Genomic DNA, 25,453 nt, shown 5'->3' with positions numbered 1-25,453 from the left:
CTTACTATTCCACAGCTGAAGATGTCCACTCGCTTTGTCAGCTGTCCCACCCTGATGAAATCCTCTGGCAGATATGCAGCAGAGGCCTGGAAAAGGTGAGTCTTCATCATGGTATATCTTGACCTTTTGTTGTCAGGACACAGGTGAGCCATTGGGTGAGCCAGCTTGGAGGTGAAGTTTTGGTCTAGCAAAACATTGGAGCTGTGGAAAAGAAAGCAGACAGAACTTTCTCAGTTTGAGCTGGAAAGAAGAGGTTGTCAAGGAGACCCTTTTGGAAAACAACTTTGCAGTAAGCAGCATTGGCCCCTACAAGTTAAGGGTCACTTAAGACTCTCAATCTGGGGGTGCCTGGGTGGCTCAGTTGGTTAAGCATCCAACTCTTGATTTCAGCTCAGGTCATGATCTCATGGTTCGTGAGTTTGAGCCCCGTGTTGGGCTCTGCGCTGACAGTGTGGAGCCTGCTTTGGATTCTCTCTCTCTCTCTCTCTCTCTCTCTCTCTCTCTCTCTCTTTCACACACTTTCACACACACACACACACACACACACAATAAATAAACTAAAAAAAAAAAAGACCCTCAATCTGGATTTTCTGAGCCAGTCCTGATAAGGGCAGGGAGTGGGAACCCACTCCCACCAGGAAATGAAGACAGAGCTAAGATTAGTTGTGCTGCCCCAGGCATGCCATTGGTGTAGCCAAAGAGGTGTCGCCTTCCTGACCCCCACAGATGTCAAACCCTCATCAACCTCAGTTTGCCAAGCCGATAGCCTATGAGGGCTTGGTCCCTTCCAAAATTGTTCCGACCCCAAGTTCTGGCCCAACTGACTCAAGTCTGAAGGCCACCGTCCTTTGTGACTAGTCCTGCCCAGGTCATGGGGAATAGGGGAAGCAATAAGAAACATTCTTGAGCCTAGTCATCTAATCTGTGGGAGTAAACATTCTCAGAAAGTACTTCAAAGGAAAAAACAAACAACAAACAAGAAAACAACTAAGTTACGTGTGTGAAAATTATCAAATTAACCCTAAATAGTTGTTTACAAAAGAAACATCAATTCTAATATCCACTATTAGGAGTGGTTAAGTAAATTATGGGTAAATCCTTCAACAGAAAACTAAAAAGTCACTAAAAATGGTGAAATGCAGGGGCGCCTGGATGGCTCAGTTGGTTAAGTGTCCAATTCCATTTCGGTTCAGGTCATGATCTCACAGTCTGTGGGTTCAAGTCCCACGTTGGGTTCTGTGCTGACAGCTCAGAGCCTGGAGCCTACTTCGGATTCTGTGTCTCCCTCTCTCTCTGCCCCTCCTCCACTCACACTCTGTCTCTCTGTCTCTCAAAAATAAACATTAAAAATTAAAAAAAAAAAAAGGATGACAAGCAATAAAGGGAAATATCTGCCTTGTTTAAATAAAGGGGGAAAAAAGAAAATGTGAACTGGTAACCAAGTAACAGTACTCCCTTAAGGCTAAGACTTCTGTGAGGGCAAGGGCTGAAGAAATGGAGGCCAGGTGTGAGTCAGGGTGCCAGAGCCAGAATGACCTCTCACCCTTTCATTTCCTTTCTCGCTATTACAATTGTTTATGCAGTCAAACAAAAATCAGGGACAAAAAAAGAGGACAGGGATCCCACTTGCCAAACACAGAACTTTGAGGAAGCATGAGTTCTATGGTTTTGAGGTCAGTTTTGCCAGATTTTCTGGTGTCTTCTGGAATCTCTCCCCATGCTTCCAGTCCCCAGACTGGTCTCTCGTGTTCTTGGGAGCATGAGATACTGGGTTGCACACCTACCCTTCAGGAAGATTCCCTGACACGAGTTGCTCTTGCCAACAGATACACAAGCAGGGGACAGTTCTCCAAGAAGACCCTGAGTGAAAAGCTCAAAATCCCAGGGGGCTCCACCCAAAGCTCAAGGATCAGGTCCAGACCAGCTACTGGGTTAGAAGTAAAATACATCGGCATGTGAGGTGCTCACTGGGAAAACAACAGCTCAAAAAGACGGGGTGACAGGCGGGTAGTTCGTGAGGACAGCAGACGCTGATTTTTGAGACAGTAACAAAGAAAGACAGAAGAGACCCAAGGGAGGTGAGATGGGGAGAGAGAGCCACGGAGAAAAGAGGTGGGGGTGGGGAGAGGGACACAAGAACGTGTGCTGTCTTGTCCCCGCAGCACAGGTAGTCAGCAGGGTGCGGCCCACCTCTCTCACCTCTTGATATTGCCGTGGATGATCTCCAGGCTGTGCAGGTGCTCCACAGCATGAAGCAGCCCAGAGCAGATGCTGGCACGCTGGGGCCAGAGGAGGGGGTCCAAGCCACCCTAAGTAAAGGAAAAAAGAGGAGAAAGAGTCACACCTGTGTCTTTTTATTTTTTATATACATTTATTTATTTTTGAGAGACAGAGCACTAGTCGGGGAGGGATAGAGAGAGAGGGAGACACAGAATCCGAAGCAGGCTCCAGGCTCTGAGCTGTCAGCACAGAGCCCGACGCGGGGCTCGAACTCACAAACTGTGAGACCGTGACCTGAGCCAAAGTCAGATGCTTAACTGACTGAGCCACCCAGGCGCCCCTATGCCTGTGTCTTTTTAAAGTCTCAACGAGCTCCTGTCTCTCCTCCAGACCTTCACTTCCTCTGCAACAGGGTTTGGCGAGCATGGAATACTGGCAGGGTACCAGCTTTAACATGAGAAGATCCAGATGTAAATCCCAGCTCAGACACGCACTAGCTGTGTGACTTTGGAAAAGACACTCAACATCTCTGAGCCTCGGTTTCTTCAGTTATAAAATGGAAATGTTATTAAATGTTAAACCCCTATGCTTTGGGATTGCTCTAAGGATTCAAAGGAGGATATGGTGTAGGAATATATGGTATGCCCCTAGCATAGTGCCTACCACACAGTGGGTGCTCAATAAACTACAGCTATTTTTATCATGACTATAGAGTGGTAAACTCTGGAATTTTCCTCTAGGAGGGGATGGCTGGGAGAGGAGCTATGGAGCTTGTGTTAGCTCACCAAGCATATGGGCCTTACACCAACTTTATGTGTATTTGGGGAGACCTCACAAGGGCTGATGGGGATTGTGGGGTGAGCTAAAGCCCCCACCATCCCCAGGCACTGCCACAGTTGTTCTAAGACTGGAAGTCCAGGCTAAGTCACTACTTATTTTTCAAGTCTTGTCTTGGGTCCCACATCCTGTAAGAACTGGCCTTGCTAACAGGTGTCTCCTCAAAACCTCTGAAGTTTAGAGCCACATGAACCCTGTTTAAATTCCGGCTCTGACACTTGTCAGCTTTGTTCCTCTGGGCAAGACACTTTGCCTCTCTATGGCAGAGACTCCTCTTTTCAATTTCTTCAAGGTTTATTTGGTTGAGAGAGAGAGAGAGAGAGAGAGAGAGAGAGAGAGAGAGAGAGAAGGGGGGTGCTGAGAGAGAGAGGACAGAAGATCCAAAGCAAGTTCCACACTGTAGCAACAAGCCCAATGCAGGGCTTGAACTCACAAGCCATGAGATCACAAACTGAGCTCAAGTCAGACACTCAGCTGACTGAGCCACCCAGGAGCCCCAAAGACTCCTCTTTTAGAAAATGGGAGATACCTCTTGGGTTGTGGCAAGGCCTGAAGGAGAAGCCTTTATCATGGTGTCTTGAACACAGCAAGAGCACAATAAAGCTAATGATCATTATTATATCACAAATAATTGCTTTGTCTGGTCTCTGTTAAGGAAAGCAGTAATCTCCTGTGGAATAAAATTTCCCCCTATTTGAAGATTTGATGGAAAGGAGGTTTGTTTGTTGTTAAAACTGTAATTTTAGTAGGTATGATGCTCACATAATATGTGAAAGGCACAAAGGGTATGTAGTAAAAGTTTCTCCCCCTGTCCCATGCCCCAGCTACCTAGCTCACTTCCTCAGAGGTAGCCAAGACACCAGTTTTTTTGTATCTTTCCAGAGATAGTCCATAAATATGGAAGCAAATATATAATAGAATAGCATTCTCTGAAATCTTGCCATTTGCAACTATGTGGATGGAACTGGAGGGTATTATGCTAAGTGAAATGAGTCAGTCAGAGAAAGACACAAATCATATGACTTCACTCATATGAGGACTTTAAGAGACAAAACAGATGAACATAAGGGAAGGGAAACAAAAATAATATAAAAACAGGGAGGGGGACAAAACAGACTAAAAAATATGGAGAACAAACTGAGGGTTGCTAGAGGGGTTGTGGGAGGGGGGATGGGCTAAATGGGTAAGGGGCATTAAGGAATCAACTCCTGAAATCATTGTTTCACTATATGCTAACTAATTTGGATGTAAATGTTAAAAAATAAAAAATAAAATAAAATAAAAAAAGAACAGAGTGCTATACCTGAGATGCTATTGTAAGTTGCACAGGTGTGCTGTTGGCTAATACTGTTGATTTTTGCATTTTTATTAATAAGCAAAGTGGCTAAATTTTTATTTTCTCATATAAATTAATATTTTCTTATTTAATCTTATATAGTTTTCTAAAATTTTTTGAATAATCTTGGAAGCTTTCAAAAAAAATAGAATAGCATTCTCAGCAAATAAAAATCTGCTTCCTCTTCTCCCATACTCTGTATCTCTTAATTATTTTTCTTGTCCTATTGCATTGACTAGCACCCCCAGAACAATGTTAAATAAAATGAGTGCTATGGGATACCTTTGTCTTGCTCTTGACTTAAATGAAATGCCTCTTGTCAAATAATTTGTATAGGCTTTTATCTGAAGATGTTTAGCCAGATCTTATCTACCCCAACCTAAATTCTCTCTGGATGGCCCCTCTCCCATCTGGAAGTCCTTAAACCCTGAGTCCCTACCTAGATGCTACCTGGTCCTGTTCTCTGACCATGATCCAGCCCCTTACCTGACCCTGGAGTCTGTCCTGTAAAGAACCATTTGCCATATATGGGTAGATCAAGCTGTAAAACTGATTTCCGGTGCAGAAGCCCAGCAAAGGTAAGATGTTGGGGTGGCAGCATCTGAAATCAGGAATTAGTGCAGAGATGAGGAGTCAGACAGAAAGAATAACCAAAGACTGCTCCACTTCCTCACCTCCCACCCCTCTTCTGCCCCCGCTACCCCTCAGAGGCCACCAGTGGCTTCCCAGGTACCAAATGCTGTGACCCCTGAGGGTTGAGCATCAGGGTAGAGAGATGAAAACTGCCTGCCTTCAACAAGCTTGAAGTCAAGGAGCTCAAGCTTATCCTGCCTCACTGCTTGGTAGCACATAACATCTTAACCACCCCATCTTCTGGAAACAGAGGCTGAGAGGTCAAGGAACTGGCTCATAGTCACAACCAGCAAGCAGTGAAGCCAGGATCAGACCGCAGGTCTGTTTGACTCCCAGGACTGGGTTCTTCCTGAAATCCTCTTCTGCTGGGTTCTGAGTCACTATTCCCTCCTGACCCTCTTCCTACCTCTCTGACTGTTCTTTCATGGCCTTTTTCCCTAAGACCCTTCTCCTTTGCCTTCCTCTGAAGCGTAAGTATCCCCAGCTCATCATCTTGTTTGATAAGCTGTGTCTCCAGGGATCTCCCACCTGTATCAGGAATGTCCCAACGTCTCTCATTTCAGCCCGTCCCTAAGGTCCAGACCTGAATGTCTAATTGCATTCCGATGCTGCAGATTAGCAGTCTAGACTCAACAAGTCCCAAACCTGCTTCCATGCCCACGGTTATTATCTCAGCAAAGGGCACCACTATCCATCCAGTTTCGTGGAAACCCTCCTACCTCCCTATCTAATTAGTCAGCATTCACCATCATAAATAGCTTTCCAACTGTCCCCTTCATTCCTCCCTCCTCTGCCTTGAGTTAGGCCCTGATGGATACTCCACAGGACTATTGTAATGGCCTCCTATCCAATCCCTCTGCCCTCCCCCACTTCCCCAGGCCATGCTACTGCACGTTTCACACTCATGAGAGTCATTTACACTCAGTCCCTTCCAGACCCTAAACTTCCCCAAGGCAGGGGCTGTGTATTCTTCACAACTGTACTCTCTAGAGCCAAAAAAGGGCCTTGACAACTCAACATTTGCCCACTCAGTGAAGGAGTATCTGCCAACTCAAGAAAAGCACTTTGCCAAAATGGGAAGGAGAATTATACTTTCATCTTTTATTAAATGTTTTTATTTATTTATTAAATATTTTATATTTATTAAATGTGTTTATTCACACACATATATGAGTACAGAAAAGATTAAAGAAAATATATCAAAATACGAACACAATAGTAGTTATTTATAGGTGCTATGGAAAACAGGTGATTTCTGTTTCCTTATTTCTGATTTTCTTTTTTTCTTTCCTTTAAGTAGGCTCTGCACCCAACGTGGGGCTTGAACTCACGACCCTGAGATTAAGAGTCATGTGCTCTACCAACTAAGCCAGCCAGGCGCCCCTGATTTTCCTTATTTCTTAAAATACTCTCCAGTAATCATGCATTACTCGCCCAAGGCTACACATTGGCAGAGGAAACCCCGACAGTGACTTGCCAAGGTTGAATGACAGCTGGCGTCCAGAGCATGACAGGTGCCCAATACGCATTTGTTAAATTCATCAGTGACGGCAGAGCCAGAATGAGTCTTCCTAGGTCCTTCCCCTTTTCTTTCCCAATCCCCACCCAGCTCTGTGACAGGCAGGCTCACTTCACTTCTCAGCCTCAGTTTCCCATCTGTAAAAGGAGCAGGTTTCAGGATGACTTTTGAAGGCCTTTATTGTTCAAGACTAGAGGTCAGCAAAATATCTCTGTAAAAGGCTAGATAGTAAATATTTTAGACTTTATAGGCCATATGGTCTCTGTTGCAATTACTCAGCTGTACTCTATCATACAAAAACAGCCACAGAGAATACAGAAATAGGTAAGTGTGGCTGTGTCCCAGTACAACTTTATTATGGACACCAAAATCTCAACTTCATGTACTTTTCATGTGCCATGACATATTCTTCTTTTTCTTTTTTTCAACCATTCGAAAATGGAGAACCCATTCTTAGCAATCAGACCAGACAAACACAGGCACGGCCAGATCTAGCCCATCAGTCATCGTTTGCCAATTCCTGCTCTGGAGCGATACAGTTTTAAGATGGATTTGCCATTGGAGTTAGAAACCGTCAGTTTCTGCCCATCTCAAAAAATGGAAGGAACGAGCTGGACCAAGTGAACCAAGGTTGTGTGATAAGTCTAATCTATGCATATAGTTGCTACATAGAAAAAGCATGGACTATGCAGCCATTTACTAGCTGTGGAATCTTGAATAAGACACTTAATCTCCCTGGGCCTCAATTTGCCCCTGTGTAAAATAATGCTGATAACAGCAGCTCCATTACAAGGTTCTCATGAGGATTAAGTGAATTTTTAGATGTGTAATACTTAAGACATGCCTGGCACACAGAAAGCACTATATAAGGGTTAGCTGTCATCGTTATTAAACAAAGTATTTCCAAAGGGGGGGCTTACCTATGACAAACTTGTACCTCTGCCTGGAAGAATTTTTCGATAGATCCCAGACCTGAGTAGGCCACCTGTGGGAAAAGACAATGAAACATGAAAATTCAGCCTCACCCATACAGGCTCCACCCCTTACTAGAAACAAAGAAGCGCTCGCCTCTCTGAGCTTCTTGAAGACGAATGGCGTGCCATGCCTTTGCCCTTTGTAGATGTCGGCAAAGGTCCCCTCACTGATTTTGTGGCTTTGGTTGAAGTTATCAGTTGCCTGGACCACGTCTGCCTCACTCCAGAAAAGACTGTCTTCAGCCATACTCAAAAGTGTTTCCTGCTTAGGAATGGAGACGCTAACGTCCTAGGAATGCAGAGAGGAGAGATGGAATTTAATATGGAAGTAATGTGGAAAATATTATTGTCCCTGGCACATGATTGGGGGTTTTTATTTTTTCCCCAGTTTACAAAGGTGAGAACCAAGGAGGTCAGAGAGCTGAGATGAGGTCACACAGCTGATCAATGGCTGAGCTCGTGCTTAATATAAATAAATTTATATTTATTAAATGTGTTTATTCACACACATATATGAATACAGAAAAGATTAAAGAAAATATATCAAAATGCAAACACAGTAGTAGTCATTTATTGGTGTGTCTCTCTCTCAAAAACAAATAAAACATTTAAAAAAATAGATGCACAGAAAGTTAACTTTTTTTTAAAGCTGTATCTGCTCTTACAGTTTTAGAAAATTGGAAGGGAAAAAAATCATCCATGATCCCATTATCCACTGAACTGCTATTAATGTTGAAGATAGTTCTTATAAAGTAGATGTACAGATTTATTTTTTAAATTGGGATCATGCCATACTCCTAGTTTTGATTTCTGGTGTTTTCATTTAACATTATACCATGATCATTCACCCAATTATTACACTATCTTTGAAAATTATTATTTAAAAACACATGCTTCAGTGCCCGTCTTCTTTATGGAAGAGCTTCATTAACCAGACCCACAAAGCACTGGCTTCTGCGCCAGGCACCCTGCCCAGGACAGCTGTAGAGGCCCACCAAAATGTTTTGATTTACTTTAAAGTCAGAAGAGCAAAAATGAACTTTTAGAGTCAAAGAAAATGTTTTTAATTTTTAATCCAGTTTGGATTGTGTTCATCTTTGTGCCGATGCAATTTTAAAATATAATCTTTAGGGGCGCCTGGGTGGCTCGGTCGGTTAAGTGTCCGACTTTGGCTCCGGTCATGATCTCACGGTCCGTGGGTTGGAGCCCTGCGTCGGGCTCTGTGCTGACAGCTCAGAGCCTGGAGCCTGTTTCAGATTCTGTGTCTCCCTCTCTCTGTGACCCTCCCCCGTTCATGCTCTGTCTCTCTCTGTCTCAAAAATAAATAAACGTTAAAAAAAATTAAAAAAAAAAAAAAGAAAAAGAAAAATATAAAATAAAATATAATCTTTAGGGGCGCCTGGGTAGCTCAGTCGGTTATGCGTCTAACTTCTGCTCAGGTCATGATCTCGCAGTTTGTGAGCTCAAGCCCCACGACGGGCTCTGTGCCGACAGCTCAGAGCCTGGAGCCCGCTTCAGATTCTGTGTCTCCCACGCTCTCTGCCCCTCCCCCACTCACACTCTGTCTGTCTCTCTCTCTCAAAAATAAATAAACATTAAAAAAAATCTTATTTTATTTTTTTTAACAAAGGAAGGAAAAGGCCTAGGAAGGCAAAAGTGCCTAAACACCCACAAAAGTCATACGTGGCCCTGGACCCAAGACACTGAATATTCAGGGTAACTCAGACATATACTGGGCTGAAAAAAAGGTTAGAAGAGAGGTGGTTTGTAAGCAAATGACTTAGTATAAATGTAACATTACTTACATATTGTGAGGGGGAAAAAGATGCCATGTATCAGCCCTCATTTAAACACAAATAATGGAAAAGCTCATTAAAAACATGTATTCACTGGGGCGCCTGGGTGGCTCAGTCGGTTAGGCATCCGGCTTCGGCTCAGGTCATGATCTCACAGTCCGTGAGTTCAAGCCCCGTGTCGGCCTCTGTGCTGACAGCTCAGAGCCTGGAGCCTGTTTCAGATTCTGTGTCTCCCTCTCTCTCTGACCCTCCCCCATTCATGCTCTGTCTCTCCCTGTCTCAAAAATAAATAGACGTTAAAAAAAAAAATTAAAAAAGAACTACATGTATTCACTGAAATGAACCCTCTTCAGTCACCCCCAACCCCCAGGACCCAGCTGCACTGACAGCCTGCATGTAGAATCTTAGAAGCTTGGAGTAATTCCACGAGTCTACTTTCTCCCCATCCCCCTAACCACTAGAGCCTAGACTGATCCAAGGAAGTAAATACATTGCTTTTTTTTTTTTTTTAAGCTTATTTACGTCATCTCTACACCCAACATGAGGCTTGAACTTACTACCCTGAGATCAAGAGCTGCACACTCAACACACTGAGCCAGCCAGGCACCCCAATACATTCTCTTTTTAAAAAAATTTTTTAATGTTTGTTTATTTTTTTAAGGAGAGAGAGAGATAGAGTGTGAGTGGGGGAGGAGCAGAGACAGAGGGAGACACAGAATCCAAAGCAGGCTCCAGGCTCTGAGCTGCCAGCACAGAGCCCAAAGTGAGGCTCGAACCCACAAGCCTTGAGATCATGACCTGAGCCACTTAGGCACCCCTATACATTGGGTTTTTGAGTGAGAGCCACAAGCTGGGGAGGTAGCACCTGGGGGTGAGGAAGATTTACCTTTGAATCAGATGAAACAGGAAAGTTGGTTTTTAAGGAATGAGGGGCATCTTCGGAAGGAGGCAGGAGGTTGGCTCGGGCTGGAGCAGGCCCTGGAAAGGAGGAAGACAGGAGGGGTCCTCAACCAGTTCCCACACCAAACCAGGTTCTCATTCACTCCACAAACACACATTTGTGTCCCAAATGACAACTGCTACTTTCTGACACCCCCAGGGGCCAGCCCACACACTCCTTACAAGTTACCTCAGTGAAGCTCTACCACAGCCCCAGGGTTGGTTCTATGTGATTCCCAGTTGATGGGTGGAGAAATGGAGGCGCAGGAGGTGGCTACGTGCTCAGGGGCACACAGCCAATGAAGTGGCAGAGCCAGGTTTCCAACGGAGATCCGTGTGACTTCCAAGCCCTACTCCGCCCCACCTCCCACACAAGGAATAGTGAAAGACACAGAGGTGATTAGCTAGGGAGCCCTCCTTCCAATAAACTCCATTGCAGCAGTCATGTCAATAACCAGCCTCCCAAGGGCAGAGGCAGGAGAGGCCACCAAAGCAGTTTGGGAGGCCAAGGAAGGTTTCACAGAGGAAGGAGCATTTGACCTTGAAAGATGGGGAAATGTTTTCGAAAAGTGCTTATGAGGTCAGAAGGCATTGAGGGAGTGAGACTGGCTGAGTGGAGGTATGACAGCAGGGAAGCACAGGCATGCAGAAAATATTCCAGGCAAGCTTAACTAGCGAATACTGTCACATCATCTAAACCTCAAGACAGTCCTAGGAGATAAGCACCATTACCATCTCCTCTTTACAGACGGTGAAACTGAGGCAGAGAGAGGTTAAGCAACCTTTCCAGGGGCACACAGTCATGACTCTGGAGTCCATGTTCTTCACCGCTTAGTAAATGAAGAAGATTCAGGAGAGAGAAGGCTTGAAGTGTAGTTTGGGGTCCAGTAAAAGCCAGGTTAAAGAGGTGACATTTCCCCACCAGCCTCCGCCAAAAGATTAACCTGAACACTAACAAAGCAGTCTGGAGTCGGATGAACTAGAGCAGGTGCAAGCTAGGCATGAGACAGGCTGCGGTGGCTGATCAATGCAGAAGCAGGCCTCAGCCAGAAGCCAGGAGCTTCAGATGTCCCCATGTGGAAATACCCAGCCCTAGCCCCATGGCTAGGATGGTCTCTGAGTAACCTGGGGCCAGCCCTCCAAGGGAACCTGGCCTTAACCCCAGGGTTGCTGGCCCAATCCACTTGCTTCAGGTATTTCTGGTTTACAACATCAGGAAATGAGTGATTAATCTGGAACTTTGACCATAAAAAAAATTTAATTCAGAAGACTGAAAAGGGCACCATGCTGAAACTAATATCAGGCTCGCTAAAGTATTAACCCAGGCAGCTGATAAAACAAAGCTCACGTAATGCAAGCTGAGGATCTTTTATCCCCACAAGGCCCAAGAGGAGGTGCATCCTAAGCCTCTCTCCATGGGGCCGCTGTTCTAGACCAGCTGCTACTTCTAGGCAGCTGACCAAGAGACCTGCCGCCCTCTCAAATCAATCCCCCACATTCCCCTGTGCTTCCTATGGGCTGCTCCCCCCAGTAAATGACTGTGGAGGGGAGATTAAGGGGAGACCCAGGGTCCTGATCTCCCTAAAGACACCAGGTAGGCCTGCCTTAGACACTCCAACCCAAACTTCCCACCCTCTCTCCTTCCCTTGGGCCCCAAGTCTCTCCCAGCCTTGCCCAGCACCTACCTTCTCCATTTTCTCTCAGGCATTTGTCCTGTGAAAATCTTTCTCTTTTTTTAATGTTTATTTATTTATTTTGAGAGAGAGAGAGAGAGAGAGAGAGAGAGAGAGAGAGAGAGAAAGTGCACACACAGTAGGGGAGGAGCAAAGAGAGAGGGAGAGAGGATCCCAAGTAGAGCCCAACATGGGGCTTGATCTCCGAACCGTGAGATCATGACCTGGGCTAAAATCAAGAGTCAGTCACTTAACAGACTGAGCCACCCAGACACCCCTGTCCGGTGAAAATCTTCCTGCTTCTCAGGTGACCTAGTCCAATGTAGGCCTCTGCTGGCAGGCCCAGGGACCCTGCCTTGGAGTAAGACTCCCTGCTACCGCTGCCTCTACCCATGCCCCTGCCTGCTCTTGGCCTCGGCTCAGTACCCTTGGCCTGTGTCCCCAGACTGTGGTCATGTTCATCCATCTCTTAACTGTTGGCCATGTCTCTGTGCCGCCTCCCCTGTGAGTTACTTGATGTTTTTCTTTCAATCCCCTTTAATTCACATATTATATATTTAGCTTTGAAACCCCTAGTTTTTTGTGCATGAGATATACATCTTTTCTAACACGCATGCTCTCTGGTACCACTGGGGAGCCAGGCTCCACACCCTGGGGGACTGCTGCTCTAGGCTGCTCCAGGCCACTCCATTTCCTTCCCAGTTCTTCCCTCAAATTCTGTCCTGTCCCCAGCCCAGAGCTCGCCTCACGACAGGGGCTCTCACTGCACACATGGTCCCTCTTCCTCTCCCTTCGCCCGGTGACTCCCAGTCACTGGCCTCAGATAAACCATGACCTTCTGGTCTGGCTTGATGCCTGGGGTTCACCTGAAGGCTGTACTAGGCCTCTTGGGTTGGGAGGGTGGTCACTGAGGTCTGACCTCGTGACATCTGAGGGCTACTAGTTGGAGGAGTGGCTATTTATCCCTGTGGTTTGTAGGGAAAACAGGATGGGATATGAGCCAACACCACAAGGTGGACAAATCAGAGAACAGCCAGCCCTTGCTTTGTAAATGCATGGGGGAACCACTGGGTCCGGGAAGACACTCATCTTCACACAGGTTGTTTCCAAATCACTAACCCTCCATGTGCCAAACGTTTACTGGAAGAAAAAAAAAAAAAATCCTACAGAAATCTTTCTGGCATGTCTGCTTCCCTAAGAAGAATACCCTGAATCTTGTCCTTCTGAGTTGTGTCACTGAAGGCATGAGGACAGAATGTCGGAGTGGTGCTATATCTGATTGGGGGTTTTCTGCATCCGGCCCTGTGGCTGGCAGTGGAGTGGCCTCTACAGCTTCCCTGTCTGCTTTGTTGGCGTCAGAGAGAAATGGGCTCAAGTCCTGGCTCCTTCCTTAGTAAGATTTGCACTTGGGTGACTTGTGCTTCATTTCTTTGGGCTTTCTCAAATGTGAAAAGAGAAAGTGGCTCAGTCGGTGAAGTGTCCGACTTCGGCTCAGGTCATGATCTCGCGGTCCGTGAGTTCGAGCCCCGCGTTGGGCTCTGTGCTGACAGCTCAGAGCCTGGAGCCTGCTTCGGATTCTGTGTCTCCCTCTCTCTCTGACCCTCCCCCGTTCATGCTGTCTCTCCCTGTCTCAAAAATAAATAAACATTAAAAACAATTTTTTTAAATAAATAAATAAAATGTAAAAAGAGCAATAAAAGCCCATTCCTTGTAGAGTTCTCATCCAGACTAAATAAACGAGATGACAGTTACAAAACACAAGCTCCGTCACTGGCACACGGGGAGTACCAAACATGGTAAAAATACGTGCAGGATAAGAGATGCTGACTGAGAACCCAATGGCCTCTCCTACAGCTAAGGCTTTGTGACAGTATTTCAAGCTACTAAAGCCCTTGTCTCTGAATCTGTTTAATGGGCTGCTCACGTACTTTTCTCCTCCATGTCTCTTCCCCCTTTCCTTTCCACCCACAAGGCAGCCGGCACAGACGGGTTACCTCGTGGGTTCCGGGGCAACTGGCCTGGGCTGGATCCTGGTCCTGCCACTTTCACAGCCATGAAGCTTCAATAGGTTTGGCATCCTTCCCCAGCTGTCCAGGGTTGGGGGGTGTGGGGAGCAGCCAGAGCCCCCACGTCCCTGGGTTACAACTCAGCGGGGCACCAGAAGTTCCTGGGCCAGCGTCTCCCACACAGAAGGGCGCCTTTGCCACCACCCATCTCTGTCCTCCCCCGCCACCACCTCCATATTTTCCACCCCAACAAGATAATCAGTCATGTTGAAATCTGGGGCCCAATGGAACCTTAGGGTTTTCCCAAGAGAAGACAAGGTTTGGGTCACTGATGAAATTAATGATTATTTTTAGTTTGGGCAAAGATAGACCGCTGGCTTCCCCTCTCTGTCTGTAGATTGTGTTTATCATCTCCTCTTGCGGGGGCACATGTGCTCCCGAGGGCCATTTAAGAGATTGAACAGTGCAAAGGTCTCTCCAGATGAGGCTGGTTTCTACAGTAGCCCAGGTAAGGAATACCAGAAGAAACTGCAACCCCCATCACCTCCTCCATCTGGACCAGCAGTCCCCTAGAATTTCCCTCTTTTACTATCACTCTTTCCTCTGGCCATCAACCACTTTCACATTTGCTTTAGGACCATTTCCCCTTATCTCTAACTGCTGCTCAAAGTTCTGCACTTGTTTTTGCTTGTTTTTATCTTTAGCTACAATTAACAATTCAGACTTCCTGCGCCAGAATTATTTTCCCAGCTTCAACCTATCTGGGGTGCCCAGAATGCTGTTAATATTAACTGACATTTAATAAACGCTTACATGGTAGCAACATTGAGGTATTTGATTCCTTACTACAACATGATGCCATAGGCTTTCACTATTGTGCCCACTTTTTTAGATGAAGAAGCCGAGGTACAGAGAAGCTATGTAATTCTCCTGCTAGAAAGGGAGAGGTGGGACTCAAATACAGCTCTGTACAAAACCCCAGGCATGCTCCTCCCAGCCAATGCTGACTCTGGCTTCAGGAACAGCATCGATGAACTGAGATTTCATGGATTTGGGACCTTCAGCTCACAGAAGAGCAGAAGGGAGGCCAGGCCCCCAGGGAGGGGTGGTGAGAATGGACACATGGATGTATGCAGTGACCCCACCCCCACCCCCCGGGGAAGTCATCCACTGGCTGAGTCCTTCCATCATTTGGCAAACTGTTCCTGAACCCTTCCATGGGCACAAGTGGTCTGAGAGACTTGGGGATAGCGGTGTGTGCGGTGGTTAGGGACACGGGCATTTAAATCACACTGCTCACATGCTACTTTCTACTTGTGTGACCTTGAGCAAATCACTTTTCCTTTCAGTGCCTCAGGTGCTGTAGAACAAAGCAGCAGGGCACCTAGGTGGCTCAGTCGGTTAAGCATCTGACTTTGGCGCAAGTCGTGATCTCACAGTTTGTGGGCGTTCGAGCCCCCGCGTTGGGCTCTGTGCTGACAGCTCGGAGCCTGGAGCCTGCTTCAGATTCTGTGTCTCCCTCTCTCTCTGACCCTCCCCTGCTCACACTCTGTCTCTCTCTCAGAAAAATACATAAACATTAAAAAGAATGTTTTAAGCACAAAGCGGCAGGCTGGTACTAGGGAGAAAGGTGGGGGAGTGGGGGCAGGCAGCTCCCATCAGTGCCCTCAGCGCACAGCTGTGAGGGTAAGGCGGCCTGTGGAGAACGGACAGAGAGGTCATCGGGCTCCCAGCCGGAGCCAGCAGCAGGATCAGCCCATGCTGGGGACTTGTAAAACCATAGGTAAAATACCTGGGCCCCAAAGCATTTGACCTCGGCAGGCTGTTTAACCTCTCTGTGCTTCAGTTTCCTCATCTGTGAAATGGGGATAATCAAAATACCTAACTTGGACAGCTGAGGATTAAATAAGTCAGCATCTCTGAAGTGCTCCGAACAATGTCCGACACATAGAGAGCCCTCAATTACAGAGTTATTTCTTTCTTTCTATAAAAGTGATAATAAACGGTATATGTTCTGTCATTTGACTTTTTTAGCTGTTTTAATTCAATATATTATGAGCATGCTTCCACATATGTAAAAATATCTACATCATTTTTAACAGTATTGTATTGTTATGACCGACTGTCATTAATTTTACCATCCCCATGGTTGTTTCCAATTTTTTGCTATTTTTTTATTTAAAAAAATTTAATGTTTTTATTTATTTTTGAGAGAATGAGAGAGACAGACTGTGAGTGGGGGAGGGGCAGAGAGAGAGAGAGAGAGAGAGAGAGAGAGAGAGACAAAATCTGAAGGAGGCTCCAGACTCTGAGCTGTCAGCACAGAGCCCGATGCAGGGCTCAAACTTGTGAACCATGAGATCATGACCTGAGCTGAAGTTGGACACTTAACAGACTGAGCCTCCCTGGTGCCCCAATTTTTTGCTATTATATGCTGAGTTGAAAATCCTTATAGATACATTTACTCCAAATTAAAATTTTAATTTAAAATACCCGGGCCTGGCAAGGCGGCTGGCCTCATAGACTGCCCCTTTCCCTGTTCATCTTCAGTGTTTCTTACAGAAGCTGCCAAAGGTCTTCCCGGCTTCACAGCATCTGGGAAAGAGGATTTGATTTCAGGAACTGGTTTCCCTGAAACAAGGTGAAAAGAAAGAAAGTTAGTATTACTCCATGAAGTGGGGTAGCCACCAAGTCGCTGGGTCTAGAAGTCAGAGAGCTGGGGTCTATTCCGGGCTCTCCCTAGAATTCACTGGGCCCCATTGGGTTCTTTGCCTCCTGGGTCTCAGCCTCCCCAGGAAAGTAATGGGGGGAGACAACAATCTCCTGTGATCGGTCCAGCTCTGACACTGAGTCACACAAAACAGGCTTCCAACCCTGCCAGCTGTGTGACCTTGGACAAGACACTCTCCTTCTCTGAGCCTGTTTCCTCACCTATAAAATGGAGAGGATAATAACGATTGTGCCTGCTTGCCTACCTCACAGGGCTGTTGAGAGGAAGGAAATGGGAACATAGACGTGAAAGGGCTTTATAGACTGTACGTTCCCCTGAACACGTGAGGAAATTAAGGATATTCACCTCACCAAGTGCCTAGTTGAGCCCCTAAATACACAAGTCTGGCAGTCCTACAGTTCCCCTTCCACACACAGTGGAATCATGTGCATCCTTCCCTGTCTCACAGGTGGGAGCCCTGCAAACAGAGACTACATCCACTGAGCACCAAGAGTGCCAGGGGCATGCTTCTGATTCCCACAAGCTGTTTGCATTTCATCAGGTTAGAAATGAGGAAACAGGGGCGCCTGGGTGGCTCAGTCGGTTGGGTGGCCGACTTCGGCTCAGGTCATGATCTCGCGGTCCGTGAGTTCGAGCCCCGCGTCAGGCTCTGTGCTGACAGCTCGGAGCCTGGAGCCTGTTTCAGATTCTGTGTCTCCCTCTCTCTGACCCTCCCCCGTTCATGCTCTGTCTCTCTCTGTCTCAAAAATAAATAAACGTTAAAAAAAAAAATTAAAAAAAAAAAAAGAAATGAGGAAACAGAGGCCGGAGCAAGTTAGGCGGCTTGCCCAAGATCACACAGCCTGGGCATGCACAACTGGCCGAAGAAGCCTGGGTGGAGGTTCTCTGTCCTTAAGAGGAATCACTTCCCATTTGCACCAATGTGGGAAACCCCAAAGGTGCTGCGAGGGTGTATCTACACCAGTTCCTAGCCAGCTTCTCAGAGCCTGCACTCTGTGATACAGAGTGCCTCCTCTTGCCTCCTCTATCACTGTCCGGGTGACATCGTCTCCCCAGGCTGGCCTTTGCCTCTAGCTGTGGCAGCCTCCCAATCCCTTCCCAGGCCACATCTAGCTAAAATACAAATCTTGCCTCATCACTTTCCTGTTTAAAGCCTTCGTGACCTCCCACTGTCCAAATGAAGTACTCGCTCTTCTCCCAACTCCTTGTATCTCCCCTTTACCTTCCAGACCAAATCCAAATTCTACAGCCCTGCATTCAAGGCCCTTCACCCTCTGGTGTTCTTAGGTGGACCCACGTTTGAGAACCACAGAAACAGGGGCACTGAAATCCTGGGGAAAGCCTCCGACTTGCTCACACATGCATCCGATGGGGCTAGGACGAAACGTCTCCAGCCTGTGAATCTCTGGCAACATTTCTTCTGACAGGTAAACTGTGTATCTCTCTAAACAACGCTGATTGTTACCAAGGGGCCAAGCTTTTCAAACCCAAGCTTTGGGACTAGAACAATATTAATAATGCCTAAAAATGCATGGCACTACACTTGTATGGCACCACACAGATTTATTTGATTTTCACGACAATCTCTGGAGGCTGACAGAAGTGACTGCATTTTATTTTTGAGCACATTGAAGTTCAGATAGGCGAAATGATTTGTCCCCAAACAACTGATCAGATTCAAACCTGGAGCTGGTTTCACCATCTACGCCAGAATGGCTCAGGCTGAGACACCAACTGTTGTGCCCCACCCCCCACCCCAAATCCCCTACTCCCCTCGGCAGACAGCACCACCCTGTGGCCACAGCACAAAGCAGGAGAAAAGGGTGGGTGGGAATGTGTGAAGACAGTCTACAGGGAACGCACAGAAGTAGTAGGGAGGTTGAATGGGGGATAATGGGTGACTTTCTCCCTTCCTGACAATGACCTATTTATTATTCTCTTAAATAAAATGATCTTATGGAAAAAGTAGCAGGCCTGCCTGCCTGGCTCAGTCCATGGAGCATGCACCCCTTGATCTCAGGATCGTGAGTTTGAGCCCCATGTGGGTATAGAAATTACTTAAAAATAAAATCTTTGGGCGCCTGAGTGGCTCAGTAGGTTAAGCAGAGGACTCTTGATTTCAGCTCAGGTCATGATCTCGCGGTTCATAAGATGAAGCCCCACATCGCTGACAGTGTATGGAGCCTGCTTGTGAATCTCTCTCTCTCTCTCTCTCTCTCTCTCTCTCTCCCTCCCCCCCTCCCTCCCTCCCTCCCTCCCTCTCTCTCTCTCTCTCCTTCTCCCAAACTCATGCTCACTCTCTCTGAGAATAAATAAACTCAAAGAAAAAAAAACTTTAAAAAAAATAATAAAATCTTTAAAAAAAAAAAAAGAAAAGAAAAAGAAGCAGCAGAGCTGAGCTGATTAGAGTTCAGGCTCTGAAATGGAAAGCTCTATCAAGTCCCAGCTCGGTTGACCTTTCGCCTCTTTTGTGCGGACTAAGGGACACAGTGCACGTGTCTGCTTAGCTCCAAACACGGGAACTTCATTGTTGTTGCTATTATATTTTTTTAAATTTTTTTTAATGTTTTTTTTAAATTTTATTTTTGAGAGAGACACAGAGTGTGAGCAGGGGAGGGGCAGAGAAAGAGGGAGACACAGAATCCAAAGCAGATCCCAGGCTCCGAGCTAACAGCACAGAGCCCGCCACGGGGCTCGAACGCCCGAACCATGAGTTCATGACCTGAGCCGAAGTCTGACGCTCAACCGACTCAACCATCCAGGTGCCCCTTGTTGCTATTATATTTTAAAAATATTTAGTATAAGGAGGGTAAGATGTGAATCTTAGTTTTCATTGAACACAATTCTGAACCATCGACACTTTTCTTTTTTAGTTTTATTATATCTTTTTTATTGTGGTAAAATGCACAAGACATAAAATTTACCACCTACACCGTTTTTGAGTCCACAGTTCAGTGACATTAAGTCCATTCACACTGCCATGGAGCCATCACCACCAGATAACTCCAGAACCTTTTCACTTTCCCAAACTGAACCCCGTCCCCATTAAAAACCAACTTCCCATCCTTCCCCACCGTCAGACCCTGGCAAGAGCATTCTATTTTCTTTCTCTAGAAATGTGACTGCTCATTTAAATTTTTTAACTTGTGTGGGTTTTCTTTTCACTTTAATAGCAACTAAATGTTTTCCTTTGACATGGAAAGGGGTTAACACACTTTTGAGTGACAGGAGAGTCTACAGACTATGTAACCAGTTTTCTGTAAAATATGAAAGCATAGAATAACGAAGAAAAAAAGAACCTGAAGAATATACACAAAACGTGAACAGTGATTATTCCCGCAAATGATAATTGTGGTTATCAATTATTTTACATCATGGGTTTGGTTGGTTAGTTTTCCGTTTATTCACATTGTAGAAATTTTCAACGATGGTCATGCATTAGTTGCACAGTAAAGTATGTTTCCCGAGAGGGATAAAAATCCGGAAGCAAGCTAGCTACAATAATGACTGGAACTGAGTCTTCCAAGGTAGAGTGAGTAGTCATCAGCCCCGGAGACCCCTTCTGACCTAGATGAGCAAACAGGCGATCTCTCTAGATTCAGATCTGACTCACTTCTGTTTTTTTGCCACCCACCAAGATGTGTTCTTGATCTTTTCACTACAAGTATCCTCACCACAACCCTGGAAGTAGCAAGTAGGGAACCAGTGGTTCAAGGAGGAGAGGAGACCCGCCGGAGGGAGAAGGCAGAGGAAAGACTCACTGAAGCAGGAAGGAGGGGAGGCCAGGGCCGTGGGCAGGACTCACACCCACAGCAGGGACCCCCGGGGAGAATGCACACTTCATCCCCCACCCCCTATCTGGGGTCCCCAGGCACTCAGAAGATTGTCTATGGGCCAGGCTGCACCCCCACCCCCACCTGAGGCCGAAGACCTTCTGGCCAAAATTGAGAGCCTAGAAGCAGGGGAGTCCTTTCCAGCAGCAGCCCTGCAGCAGGACGCATGGAGTCACACACCTTTGCCTTATATGACACCTCCACGTTCGTTCCACATGCCCTCGTGCAAAAATGACAAAGTGAACGATCGCCGGCCATGAATGTGAATTGGTGAACAGAGTGGGGACAGAGCCTCCCGTTTCCCAGGTGGGTATAAAGTGAACCCTGTGCCCCTGCCCCAGGAGGAAGGGGCCACCCCATGCCACTTGGAGTCCTCGTCGCCTCTGCCCTCCCCTCTCTGGCTTGGCGCCTCTCCCAGGACCCTCCCGCCACACACTGCCCCAAGGCGGGGGCTCCTGTGCTCCTCAAAGGGCCACCATGGTGGTATCTCAGGACATCTGTGTATGAGGCAGAAGGGCAGTGGGGGCTCCTCTCACGAGGCCCGCTACAGCCTGGCCCCAGCTCCCCTCGCAATGAAGCTGGTGAAGGGGACCCAAGACTGCGACTTCCTGCAGACGCCAGGCCACGACAGGAGATGTTCCCGAGCTACACTGCCTTCCTGAAGGTCCTACCTGCACCCTGAGCTGTCTGTGGCCCCAGAAAAAAACAGCACCTTCCCCTGTCTGAGGCCCCGGCTGAGCCTTGGTTTCCTCATCATCAAATGGAGGGGCGGGTGGGGAGGGTGAACATCCTGGCCTGACCTCACTGCAGCGTCCTATTGCTGGGGACTTCATCGTTTCTCTTTCTGCTCAAATCTTTGTCTCTCTGTCAGGACATAGCTGACGGGAACATTGAGGCCACCAGCCCATCTGGGGCTGACCTCTATGGCCTCCACCCATGTGGGAAATAAAGGCTTCATTATGTTTTCATCCTAAGGAGACTTCAGCCTTCCTCTTTGTTTTTCTTATTCTTTTACAGTGACATGCAGTGGCCTACAGCTGGCACCCTGGGTCACATGTCAGCACTCGGGAGTGGGGGTCCCCACACGGAGAAGGGAGAACTGTCCTATGACATCAGCAGGGTCTACCTGCCAGCACATTCCTGGCTGACACCGACCCTTCCACCCAGTCAACCTTCAAAGGCCACAGCCAGCCACAGAGGTCAGCTGACAGAGCTCCACGTCAGGCCCACAGTGACAGGTGGATGACAAATTTCAGTTTCCTGTGAAACCCCTGTCTCAGCATGCTTTCAGATGTATTTTAGGTACTGACAATAAATAAGATGTATAAACATTTAACATCTCCACTTCTCTTCTTGAGCTGCCGGTGCCTGATCTGAGTCGTCGGAAGCTATGCCGTGGGCCTTTGCGAGCCTCCTTTCCCACCTTCAAAACGAGAAGGAGAAAATGTGGCTCTCTACCCTTAATGCCTATAGGAACCTGATCTCTGAGAGCCGGGCAGATACAACACCCACTCTTTCAGGCTGAGACACCTGAGTGCTGTTGAGGTAAAAATAGACTATCAATGACAGGGCAGGGCAAAGGAAGCCAAAGCATTCACGACAAAGGGTTGTGACAAACTTGAAATCTCACCACAAGTTTCCTGTCTGCCAAGGCCAAGACTGGAAACAAACTGGTTATAGCATTTCCATGACCGATATATAGGCACAGCCTCACGCTCTTCTCCCTTGGGATTATATTCTCAAAGTGATTCTACACATGTGAAGTTGGTTCTGCAGCATGATGAGATCCAAAAATACAAATTGTATTTTTGGGCGCCTGGGTGGCTCAGTCAGTTGAGCATCCAACTCTTGATTTCGGCTCATGGGACAGAGACCCACATCAGGCTCCATGCTGAGTATGGAGCCTGCTTAAGATTCTGTCTCCCTCGGGGCCCCTGGGTGGCTCAGTTGGTTAAGCGTCCAACTTCAGCTCAGGTCATGATCTCATGTTTCGTGAGTTCAAGCCCCACATCGGGCTCTGCGCTGACAGCTCAGAGCCTGGAGCCTGTTTCAGATTCTATCTCCCTCTCTCTCTGCCCTTTCCCCACTTGTTCTCTCTCTCTCTCTCTCTCTCTCTCTCTCTCTCAAAAATAAAAATTAAACAAACAAAACTTAAAGAAAAAAGAACATAAAAAAAGATTCTCTCTCCCTCTTCTTCTGCCTCCCCCCCATCTCCCTCCCTCATGCACACGTGTTCTCTCTCTCAAAAAACAAAAAAAAAAAGAATAAAAATATAAACTGTGATCAAAGAGTAGAACAGAGACTAAGCGTGAGGAAGCTTCCATTTGTTTCCAGATCCAGCCTCTACAATTCCCACCTGTGTGCCGAGGGCAACTCTCTCAACCCTGAACATCATTTGCACCTATCTGTGGAATCAGAGTAATTATAACCCTCCTGTCCCAGGATTACCCCAGGACTCAGTGGGACAGGATATGTAAAGCAGCCAGCCCAAGGTCAGGGACAGGGCACAAACTGCTTCAATGACCATCCTCTGCCCTCTCTCCCTGCCCAAAAGGCACAGAGAAAGAATCTCTGGTGCTCAGCTTAGGGTCTCTGAAGGAAGCATATGGGGTGAATGGCTATTGGCAACATTTTCAGTCCTCTAGTGGAAACCGTGACTCTCAGCAGGCAGTGGCATGGTCTCAAAAGGCCCAGTGGCTGTGGGGCATCAGAGCCTGGATGTATCTGAAGGTTCCCCAGGTAAAGCTGAGAGAACCACTGGCTTAACCCAGAGGGATAGTGAGCTTACAGCGTTTGGCATGCTTCCCACCAGACGCAGTCAGGCTCACTGGCGAGGTGACCTGTTTCATGTGACAAATGAGAGGCCCTGTACCCTCACTCCCACGGAGTAGCTGTGAGGATGAAACACGCAATGGCTCAACAGATATAAGCTATTATTCTTATTTGCTATGGTTATGATCACTATCCCCAACCCTAGGTCAGGCTTTGTCTTAAGGGCTTTCCCATACACATGACCTACTTTAATATATAAAAGTAATCTCTACACCCAGTGTGGGGCTCAAACTTACAGCCCCAAGATCAAGAGTCACATGCTCTTCCAACTGAGCCAGCCAGGCGCCCCTATGCATGGCCTATTTAACAGCTCTGGGGAGCAGGTTCAACTGCTCTCTCTGTTTTATATACTCAAAAAAGCAAAACCCAGAATAGTCATCTTATGTCTGTTTCACTTATTTATGACCCACTTCCCTCAAGTGAAAGGCTGATGCATGTTGAACCCTTGGGAGAGGGGCCTGGGGATTCCCCCCAAGCTGCTCAAGGACACTGAATACTGTAGCAAACCCAGGAGCCGAACACTCGAGCAGAGGGGACTTTGCCAACAAGGTCTTTCCTCAGTGAGCATAATCTGGAAATCCCTCCCTCCCTTCACAGCTCTCGAGATACACAGTGATGTAATATTTGTATGTGTGTTTTCACACTTCAGCTGACTCATGTGGCTGAAATGTAGCCTTCTAGCACAAATAAAAGTGATTCAGCCATAACTAAAGAATCCTGGTGCCAGCTGGCATTATCAGTGACCAATATAGCTTTCTGGATCTTCCTTTTTCCTTCCCCTTTTCAGCTCTGGACTGGACCCTCCCGGATATCCAAAGTCCAACACACACACACACACACACACACACACACACACACACACACACACCACTCAACTCCCAATTCAAGCTAGACACAAAATCAGGCAAATCTGAGAGAATGACCTCCTAATCAGCCTTCCTAATTGCTCTGTCTCTGGTTTTCCATTGACCTGTACTCCACTAGCTGCTAAAATGATTTACCCTGCATTCATTCATTCATTCATTCATTCATTGTGTTAGGGACTGGGGATGCCATCCATTATCAAAACTGACATAATCCCAACATCAAGCTAGTTAAATAAGAGATTTCTGATTATAACCTGGGAGAAGTTCTGCGCTGAAAACAAACTTGAGTGAGGGGAGGGTACGTGACAGACTTACTTACATGGGGTGGCCTCGGAAGGCTTCTGTGGGCAGATACCATTTAAGGAGAGACTCAAAAGATGAGAAAGATTAGCCCCGGGAAGAATGCAAAGAGCTGGGGAGGGACCAGCATTCTGAGGAGAACATATTTGAAGGTCCGGAGGCAGAAAACCGCCTGGTGTATCTCCTCAAATGAAGGATGACCCTAGTGGCTGAGCTAAATGAATGAAGGAGAAGGTGGCACAGATGAAGTGACAGAGCTGGGCAAGGGTTAGATCGCATAGGCCATGGTTAGGTAGAACCTCATCATAAATCCCCGTGAACTGAGGAAACCTGTAGGCGAGACACTGTTGACCAAACAGTCCTTTGCTTCCTCTCAAACCCAGCCTCTCTTGCTGGGGCCACGTGACCAGTTCTGGCCAATGGATTTTAACTGGAAATGCTATCATCACTTTCTGGACAAAGCCATTAAGAGCCAGTGAGCCTCTTTCAGCCCTCTCTTCCCCAGCCACACTGCCCCTGGGAGCTATGTGTTCCACAGGACAAAGCCAGCTACAAAAATGCAGGAGGCAGCACTGGACGTTAAGGAATCAATCTTTGTTGTGTTGAACAACTGAGATTTCAAGGTTTATCTGGCACTGCAACATAACCTAGCCTATCCCGGTTAGGGGATGATCTCAAAGTGTTCGAAACTTGCAACCCAGGGAAGCCTACTTACAAGAACAGGAGTTCAGTAAATGGCCGTTCCTTTCATACCAGCTCTTACCTTTCCTCTCTAAAAAATTTGGGACTGGGGGTGCCTGGGTGGCTCAACCGGTTAAGCATCCGACTTTGGTTCAGGTCATGATCTCATGGTTCGTGAGTTCAAGCCCCGCACAGGGGTTGCTGCTGTCAGGGCAGAGCCCACTTCGATTCTCTCTCTCTCTCTCTCTCTCTCTCTCTCTCTCTCTCTCTCTCTCTC

General features: G+C 46.9%; 1 protein-coding gene across 1 annotated transcript in view; it reads right to left on the bottom strand.

The window, feature by feature from the left end:
- IRAK2 (interleukin 1 receptor associated kinase 2) overlaps positions 1 to 25,453 on the bottom strand; it is a 60,267-nt gene that overhangs the window by 16,042 nt on the left and 18,772 nt on the right. The window contains exons 3-9 of the mRNA XM_049640999.1: positions 16,427 to 16,564; positions 10,202 to 10,293; positions 7,614 to 7,808; positions 7,466 to 7,530; positions 4,880 to 4,994; positions 2,200 to 2,309; positions 6 to 201 (exon numbers count right to left, since the gene is read on the bottom strand). Of these exons, the coding sequence (XP_049496956.1) occupies positions 6 to 201; positions 2,200 to 2,309; positions 4,880 to 4,994; positions 7,466 to 7,530; positions 7,614 to 7,808; positions 10,202 to 10,293; positions 16,427 to 16,564 (911 nt within the window). The remainder of the gene's footprint in view (positions 1 to 5; positions 202 to 2,199; positions 2,310 to 4,879; positions 4,995 to 7,465; positions 7,531 to 7,613; positions 7,809 to 10,201; positions 10,294 to 16,426; positions 16,565 to 25,453) is intronic.

The sequence above is a fragment of the Panthera uncia genome, chromosome A2, assembly GCF_023721935.1.
Source record: "Panthera uncia isolate 11264 chromosome A2, Puncia_PCG_1.0, whole genome shotgun sequence".
Classification (NCBI taxonomy): Eukaryota; Metazoa; Chordata; class Mammalia; order Carnivora; family Felidae; genus Panthera; species Panthera uncia.
This window is presented reverse-complemented; position numbering and strand designations above follow the sequence as displayed.